Raw genomic sequence first — 9,953 nt, forward strand, 5'->3', positions numbered from 1 at the left:
GTGACCTGCAGGAGCCGGAAGTCCCCTGATGGATGGCTTATTTGGAGATCAAATCACATTGTCAAAAGTCGGAAACCGAGTTATTTCGATGAAGGGAACGCCTTGATTCGATCAATAACTTGCTTAAAATAAATCAGTGAGGGGTGCATACAGAAACAAGAAAATCTGCTTCAGTTGTTGTCGCATGGAATGGCGTTATGGGCATTGTTCACAAAGTTTATTGCCACTTATTTGGCGCTTCATCGATCACGGATGGTATTGTTTGCTTCCCATCCAGTCAATAGCGTTCAAATATCTCGACAGACCTATCCTAGGAAAAAACACGACCTGCTTAATCATGTTATATCATTTGCACACGAGAGTGATGATTTGCTTGGCAATCTGATATATAAGTCAGGGTCTGATTTTTAAATTCTACGGTATTGTCACAAGTGCGCCTCTTGCGAGAAATAGAATAATCTGTATGTATATATTTAACTTGATACAACAAGAAGGAACCCTTTGATGCCAAGATAAAATAATAGCTGGCATTATTTGCTTGATTACCAGATGCCAAAGGCGTTATATGTACGCGATAGAGAAGCAGGGCACTTCACGCTCACAGACACTTGTAGTGTTAGAGGCAATGTATTTGGTACATTTATTCATGTTTTATTCACATTTCAATTCTGAAGACACAAATACAAGTAGACCAATTAATGCTATTTGTACAACTGCTCAGTTGCTGAAATAAAACATACGAGGTGAGCGCAGAGAAAGAAAAACATGAAAATTGTCCAGTTCTTCCAAATCCAACGCGGTGAACTTGTTTATGGCGGAAATGCCGATGGCAGACGGGTGAGCGCTGATTGCGGCTTTGTTGGCTCAACTTTGATGCTGTTTACAGACGCGGTGATGAGCAGCGGTGAGGTGTTTACATTTGACGGTCTATTGATTATAACTAAGCCGTTTGTGTTTACACACTTTCTGTGTAACTATTACTTGAAGCGGACTTCGTTATTGTATATGCTTTACAAATGCTGTCATGAATAGTTACACACCTATGGTCTATATGACTCGCATTAATTCTGCATTGATTTCATATATTTTTCGTCTCGATATCCTGTTTAAATAGATATCAAATAAGAAGAACCACGATCCGAATTTCGTTGATTGTGTGAAAGCTCTGTATACCGTTATGACGTCTTGTGAAGCATTCCGCCATGTTTCCTTTACGCGTCTTATGACAGTGTATTCTGTAACATACAGTTACAATATGTCTTATGACAGTGTATTCTGTAACATACAGTTACAATAGGTCTTATGACAGTGTATTCTGTAACATACAGTTACAATAGGTCTTATGACAGTGTATTCTGTAACATACAATTACAACAGACCTGTGCTGAGATCGCTCTGGCCCCTCTGTTCATTGTTGTTCTGGCTAGCGGTCTGTATCAGCTGCCGTGTTTCATCTCGTCGTATCATGAAGGTCTGTTAAACAAACCAGCCAGCGGAGCATTAAGACACAATTGAACGGTTTGCACATAACGACCAACCGATCCATAGTTAAGCCTGCTTAGCAAGTTGCCATCCAATCCACATTTGTGTCCACGTAGCGAGATGCCACCCAATCCACACTTCTGTCTACTTAGCGAGTTGCCTTCCTTTCCACATTTCTGTCTACTTAGCGAGTTGTCATACTTTCCACAATTTTGTTTACTTAGCCAGCGGACATCCCATTAACATTGTGTCTACTTAACGATTTGTCATCCAGTCCGCATTATTGTCTACTGTGCGAGTTGTCATCCAATCCAAATTTCTGTTTACTTAGTGAGTTGTCATCCATTCCAAATTTCTGTTTACTTAGTGAGTTGTCATCCATTCCAAATTTCTGTTTACTTAGTGAGTTGTCATCCATTCCAAATTTCTGTCCACTTAGTGAGTTGTCATCCAGTCTTCATTTTTGCCTACTGAACAGGCGGTCATAACTGATGTGGCTGATTACGGCCGATTGTATCGGCCAGCCCTGTCGGCTGGGTGTAAAGCGGACCTAATCATTCTACGTGTTTTCTTCTCTTCAGAGCAGAACTGGTACAGGTGGAGATCACGGCACATGACACAGTGTACGAGAAATATCAAGAAAAACGTGATGTCACGGTGAGTGTATGCAGGTTGAAAGGCTGTTTTAGTGGTGAACGCTTACGTAAAGAGCAGCCATATGACAGCAGCCTGTATGTAATCGAGACTGGTCCAGAAAATCCAGTGATTGAAATACCAGCAAACTCCACTCCGTTTTGGTACGGTAACACACCATCACGTCACCGAGCCTGACCACCGCTCCTTTCGGAGCGGACACCTGATTGGATAAAAAGCCAACCAAGGGAGGTAATAAAATCATCGGGCTGAGCCGTAGATGCATCCAGGGTATTGTGGAGATTTATCGGAACGTATACCCTGGAGATTATCGAGATTGTTGGCGCCGTGGCTCGAACTCATGTTGCCAGCTTGAAGCTAAGCAAGTTAATCTAGCTCCATCACAAATGATTAGTGCTCTTTTACAGCCCCCAAGAGTTACTGTGGCCATTGGTGGCTGCCCAATATGTCATTTCTCAGACTTGAATTTTATTCCAAATGTAATTCTGTAAACACTGTAATTGGATATGCTTTCAATAATTCAATAAAAATTATTGTGATAATTTGGTAAGCGTGTTTTCCCCTACCCAAAACTTAGAGATCTAACTGTACGTATTAAGTTAATTTTGCAGAAATTCTGCAGTAGCCACAATGTTAAGTTGAATGGTTTGTCGTAGTTGGAGCAAGTTCATTTCGGCTTGATCCGGAAAATGGCGAGTTTCTCCGAATGGCCATTAAATCGATGATGACATTTACCTGTTCGAAACTGACATTAAGAGCAAAGTCATTTTAGGAGAAAGCTAATTTAACCAGGTGCTAGTTTGATGACGAGAAAACAAGCGCTGTGCCTTTACACTGGAAAATACCAATATCCAGATAGCACATAAATATTTAGTGAAAGTATTGCGTAGCTGGTTAGGTGACATACTGACTATGGCGATATCAGTACTTCACTTCGCGTGCATTATCGACTATTTCATTTCTGAAGAGAACAAAATGTGGCCCTATGGCATGAAGCCACGTGACAGCAAGTCAATTCATTAGTGACGGAGTACACACCTGTATTTTAAATATTTGGCAACACATTTATATTGTTGACATTAAGAAGAATAATCATGTTTACATCAACAGAAATATATTTTAAACGCATGGATTCAATTTTTTCACAAACGTATAACACTTGGAATTCATCTTCTATGACTTACATAATACATTAGAGAGATAAGGGACCGTTCATAGTTTATGACAAGGGTAAGGGTGTGGGGGTGGGGGTGGGGGGGGTGGGATTTGATGATGATTTTTATGGAGAAGCATGTACAATGTAAATCATACCCCCTAAAAATGTATGTACAAAGTGACACCCCCCCCACCCCACCCCACCCCACCCCACCCCATGCATGTCATGCACAAAATCAATGACCCCCTCCTCCATCCCATAATTTTAAGCATTAAATCTTCGATGTGGATATGTACAAAATTGCTGACTAAATGGGTGGAACCCCCACCCCACCCCCTCAATCATCACCATCTCTTCTTTCTCTTTCTCTCTTCCATGAGAATGATTGATGCAAAAACATTTATAGACGCTTTGAAATTATCTACTTTAAGACAGTATTTCAAAAGAGGTGATAAGAATAATCCATGCAATATACCTTTTAAAGACATATTTAATTTTGGAGCAAATTCTGAAACTTACTTTAAGATTGAAAATCCTTTTTGGCGTGATGTGGTAAAAGCATGGCAACTATTCCACAAAAAACATTGTATTGACCCTAATAACATTAATGAAATTCTATCCCAACCATTATGGTTTAATCATAATTTAAAAAATTCATTAAACTTCATAAAGAACTGGGCAGATAAAGGGATTATAAATATTAGGGATATTTGTGATGAAACTGGATTATTGTCAATGGAATCTTTAAAAGAATTATATGGTATCAAAGGCACTTTTTTAGATTATGAATATTTACTACATGTATTACCTGACTCTTGGAAAAATACTCTTAACCACTGTCATTAAATACCAGTCAGGGATTTAAATATTAACCAATGTCAGATATATCTAGTAAAAACATCTAAAGGCTGCAGGACTTTTTATGATAAACTTATTTCCAATGATATACACCCAAATATGTGTAATAAATGGCAACTGCTATTTCCTGAAATAGACTTTGATTGGAAAAATATATTTACAGCATACAGAAAAGGATTGCAAGACACAAAACTTTTAGATTTTCAATATAGATTTCTACAAGGAGTTATTTATACAAAAAGAGAATTGCTTAAGATGAAAAAGGTTGATAGCAGTCTATGTTGTTTCTGCAATGATTTAAATGAGAGTGTTTGTCATGTGTACTGGGAATGTCAGGAGACACAAACTTTTTGGAAAAACCTACAAATTTGGCGTAACAATTTATACCCTCATCCACTGCTATTATCAAAACATATGGTTTGGTTTGGTACTCTACATCATAATATATTACTAAATCACATCATCATTGCAGCAAAAAGACACATTTACGTATGCAGTATTAAAAATACGCTTCCAAACATAGCTCTATTTATAAAAACTTTGAAAGAAATATTCTTTGTGGAAAACCATATTTGCAAAAGAAATAATAAAATAGAAGATTTCAATCATAAATGGGGTCGTCTCTTCCCAGTACTTTGATGAATTTAAAATGTACCCAACCCCCAATTTACCTGAGGTCATATTTTCTTTTATTGACATGATATTGACATAATACCTGTACATCATCCATCTGTCTGTACATCACTGTTCTACATATGACATTGTAATCCTGGGAACCAATAAAAACAACAACAAACAAACAAAAAAACAAAAAAAACTTGAGCAACAGAAAACACATGTTTTGATGCAAATTTTCCAACTTTAAAAAATCATTCATAGAAAGACACATGTTCATTTACAATAAGATTATAATATTTAGTTTCAACAAGACTGGAGGACACAATGCGCGACACAATGATACTAGCTATACCACTGTTTCTAACATATTCCTATTACACCGTTCTGAGAAGAACAATAATATTCGTACTGATACAGCATTGGAGTTCATCATCTGTCTTTTTATTCTGTCTTTCAAAGGTTTACAACATGTAAAGTATCTTTATAAAAGATGATCTTGTTACAGGGCGGTGTTTGAGGAGAAAGTTTAGGAACTGCCCCTTTGTATTCTTGAATTCATTTTAACAGTTCATGGTTTTAGGTCATATTTTACAAACACTATGCTCCAGACATTCATCATATCAATTAATATATTACATGTTTTATAAGAAATAATTGTTTGGGTGAGGATAATTGTTATCCTTTTTCAGAATTGTATGGAAAAATGTATATATTTTGCATCTACTCGAGTTGTATCACTGCTTCACCGAGCAATGTTTTTTAAAATTTCCATGCTGTTATTCCTGTTTTCTGCTGTTCCCAGATATTCGGACTGCTGATAGAAGTTGGGGCGTTCTCTGCCTTGATATGTGGCATGTCTTTCATCACGTGTCTCCAGCTCCTTGTCGGATTGGTCAGCCTCATTTTCAGAGCGTATAGATGCAGCTTCCAGAGGTAGGCCTAGCTTTCTCTTTATGTCGTATAAGCGTTGTGCTCGAAAACATTCTATGTATCTCTTTTTTCGGCCACAATCTTCTTATCATAAGAAAATTCACTTGAGGAAATTGACCCGTTTATTGTGAAACCCGGTTTGGCCAGAAAGGCCGTTTGAAGACGATTGCAGTTATATATATGTTTATTTGCAAAGGGTACATGTAGGCCATCGGCCCATGGTACACTGATCATCTGTCCACAGTTAGTCCTACATAATACGGTCAGTGCAACACGTTTCATAGTTGTAACTTAAGTAAACATACATCGTTGATAACAGTTCAGTTTGCGGCACATTTCATGATTTCAATATTAGTATTGGCCCATAGTACATATATCATTGGTCCATAGAGTTTCGAAGTTTGCTTGCACGTATTACAAACATTGCAACACGTCTCATGATTTCAACATTGATATTGGACAATAGGAGGTTAAACTGATGAATTGTAGGGTTTACGAAATACTAATGTGGGATTAACTGATTTCTAAGGTTACTGTAAGCGCTACATACAAGTAGAAAATGAAATTCATTTTCGACATTACCATTACATGTATTACAGAGTTTACAACCCTTTGATTTCTTGGAATATTATGATACCTTCCCATTTCGATGTTTAAAGAATGAGAACTGCAACGGAAGCGCTCCAAAGCTGTTCTGAACTTGTCAAGATTTAGTAATAGTAAATAAGGTTCAACAGTGAAAGCAGTCTTGAATTGAGAATACAAACACATCTTAGGGCTATTTTCAAGAGCGGAATGCCAATTCTGTTCGTAAATGGCTCTTAATCTAGATTCAAATTCTGCCAGAAAAGAGACAGGGGAATCTACACTTTGGGCTTCCCAGATATAGCCAAAACCAAAAGTATAAAGCAAGGATTTAAGTTTAGATACCCAGTTAGTCTTCCCACGAGAGGCCTCGAGATACAACATATTATACCCTTTCCTAGGAAACCGAGAATAGGGCATATTCAAAAGTTTACACCTGTATGTCAAACAGCGTTTGAAAACTGAAATATAGAAGGGATATCTTCCACACTCACCGCGAGCGCAGTTGTCGGCGGTAGAAGTTTTAACTCCTAAAAATAGCTTACAAGCCAATAAATGAACTGATTCTATTTCCTCGATGTTATCTAGTCCCCATATTTCAGCCCCATATAAAAGGTTAGGAACAACCTTTGAGTCAAATATCTTGAAGAATACGTTATAATCTATTGGTTTCACATTATTAAGTGACTTGCAGTTAGTCCTTCTATAACATGGCAACACTCCGGATTTGTTAATCCGGAACGGCTGAAGTCGGGACAGTTCCCCAATGACAGAATGGCTGGATAAACGAGGAAACAGCGATGGCGAATCCACACAGAGGGTTCAGTATTTGTGATAAGGGTTAACAGTTTGAGTCTACTGATGCTTGTCGAGGCATGTCATCGAGTTCCATCGTAGATCGATGCTAATGGTGTTAGTCTTTGAAACTGAAAACCTCGTTAAAAAACTATAAATGCTGAAATATTGTTGAGCGCGACGTTAAGAGGTAGACAAAGTTATTGGTACATAAATCATTGTTTTACCCAGTGATGCATGTATGTGCCTCTTTACGTTTCAGAGATCTTCCCAAAGAAGGAGCCCACAGATTGAGAGATGCCGACATTCAGACAGTCACGTGGTCTCAGAAGGGAACCAGTCAAGACAAAACCAGGCACCAATCAACAACCACCTTTCTCTCAACTCTCTCTCCTATTGGTCAGTCATACTTGGATCCAATAAATGAAGTAGACACACCAAGGACCGAGTCTCACACATACGAGGCTATCTATTCCAGAATCAGCCCTCGAGATGCTCCGTGCAACGCTCTCAGTAGATCCAACAGGAACTTCAGCCAGTGGCCCCCTTCTAGGACCTGTAAACAATGGAACGCCACTGATGGGCCTTCTGCGGGAAGGGAACGATGGAAAAAGCCGACTTTTGGTTCTCTTGGGAAAGCGGGATTCGAAAATAAAGTATTTTATGGTTCAAAGGACGATCTCAACAAGCAGTTTCCCGCTGTCGACAATGGTGCTGACCGTTTGAAAGCTATTACATCGCCTCGTCGGAATTCTTGGTCCGAGCGTCCAACTGTTCCGCCACTGGATCTCACCAAAATACAAACGTCGGATGGGTTCTGGATGCGAAATGGGAAGTTAGTCTCAGCCGAGGATTACTTTAAACGTTCCGGAAGCGGAAGTCACGTGCTCACGTCGAGCGATTTCGCGAGACGATACGGAGTTCCCAATGTTCAAGACAACAATGAGAGGACAAAATCCAAGAATGTGTTTTATATGTAGTCTGAAGCTCAAGACTCATATGGGTTGTTATCGTGACAGAGATGTACATACTGACGTATTAAAGATGAAATATGAAATATATATGTAAAGTTATATTCTGATCCATGATATATTTAAGAGATATATTTTTGCAGTGAAGACTGAGCACAACATTTTATATAATATCTCAAATAATATTCATGATTTTTATGAATTTTTATATTCAGCGTATATTATCATGGGAGGATATGTCACCACTGCTAAGACCGCCACAGTATTAAACCTACAGCACTGACTATAATTTCCGCTTCAACGTTGCTGTATCAAGTCCACATGTAAATAACCATGTACATACCACCATATTTATGATATTTATTTTACAGGGTAAACTGTTACGATACTTTGAATAAAATGATTTGAAAAATGATGTATTGTCATCTGTATCATAACCATGGTGTCACGATCAAATAAACATGCAAATGATAAACAATGATGTCAACAGTTCCTTAACAGGGTTTGGTTGGTTGGTTGGTTTAACGCCGCACTCAGCAATATTCCAGCTATAAGGCGGTAGTCTGTAAATGATCGAGTCTGGACCAGACAGTCCAGTGATCAACATTATGAGCATCGATCTACGAAACTGGGATACGATGACATGTATCAACCAAGTCAGCGAGCCTCGCCACCCGATCCCGTTAGTCGCCTCTTACGACAAGCATGGGCTGCTGAAGACCAATTCTAACGCGGATGGGTTTGTCAGAATGTGTGACATTGTGGGTCCTCTGGCAGGAAGCACTATTTATAAGGTCTGTATATCTTTGCGGCGTTTACTTGCTCAAATAGTTCAACATATTGTTCCCCGACGTTTTACATCACTGATTATCGTGAGTAGGGTTTTATCTCTTATATTAATGTTTAAAACCTCATCCAGCAACTAGGTGACGTTTGATCTAAACCAGGCCGAGTTGACCCTCCACCCGTGTTGACCCTCCAACCGTGTTGACCTCCAACCGTGTTGACCCTCCACCCGTGTTGACCCTCCAACCGTGTTGACCTCCAACCGTGTTGACCCTCCAACCGTAACAAATGAGTTCTAAGCACATTTTACATTGCAAGACATCTGTTCATAATGAAAAAACGACGGACTTAATAAAAGCCGCAAAACCTGAATATTCTTTGCTTGAAGCAGAGTGTGTGCGCGTGTGTGTGTACACCTGGATTTGTGGATCTCTATCAAACAGTGATGATACCAGGTGTTCACAAACACTTCCACGTGTCCTGCTCCAAAGGTGGCGAATGTCACCAACACAAAGGCAAGTTAATCGTTGACCCGAAATACATGGAAACATATGGCTCATGTCAAAATGGGGAATCAAAGTGAAAACATAACAGATCCTCAAGAAGAAACGGCTGTCATACAGACCCTGAAACATAAATACTCTGAAACATACAGACCCTGAAACATACCGACCTTGAAACATACATATCCTGAAACATACAGACCCTGAAACATACAGATCCTGAAACATAGACCCTGAAACATACAGATCCTGAAACATACAGACCCTGAAACATACAGACCCTGAAACATATATACCCTGAAACATACATAGCCTGAAACATACAGACCCTGAAACATACATACCTGAAACATACAGATCCTGAAACATACAGACCCTGAAACTTACATACCCTGAAACATACATATACATACACCCTGAAACATACATACATTGAAACTGACCTTGAAACATACAGACCCTGAAACATACATACCCTGAAACATACAGACCCTAGAAACATACATACCCTGAAACATACATACCCTGAAACATGAAACATACCCAGACCCTGAAACATATATACCCTGAAACATACAGACCCTGAAACATACAGACCCTGAAACATATATACCT

The 9,953-nt window shown here is 39.0% G+C and overlaps 1 protein-coding gene across 1 annotated transcript in view; it reads left to right on the forward strand.

The window, feature by feature from the left end:
* The window catches only part of LOC124279935, a 28,033-nt gene extending 19,586 nt beyond the window's left edge, over window positions 1–8,447 (forward strand). Inside the window, exons 10-12 of the mRNA XM_046715814.1 lie at window positions 2,064–2,139; window positions 5,571–5,701; window positions 7,341–8,447. Coding sequence (XP_046571770.1) covers window positions 2,064–2,139; window positions 5,571–5,701; window positions 7,341–8,058 — 925 coding nt within the window. The 3' untranslated portion in view covers window positions 8,059–8,447. The remainder of the gene's footprint in view (window positions 1–2,063; window positions 2,140–5,570; window positions 5,702–7,340) is intronic.
* The last annotated feature ends 1,506 nt before the right edge of the window (window positions 8,448–9,953 follow it).

Source organism: Haliotis rubra, unplaced genomic scaffold (assembly GCF_003918875.1).
Source record: "Haliotis rubra isolate DU_JTF1 unplaced genomic scaffold, ASM391887v1 Scf107, whole genome shotgun sequence".
Taxonomy (NCBI): domain Eukaryota; kingdom Metazoa; phylum Mollusca; class Gastropoda; order Lepetellida; family Haliotidae; genus Haliotis; species Haliotis rubra.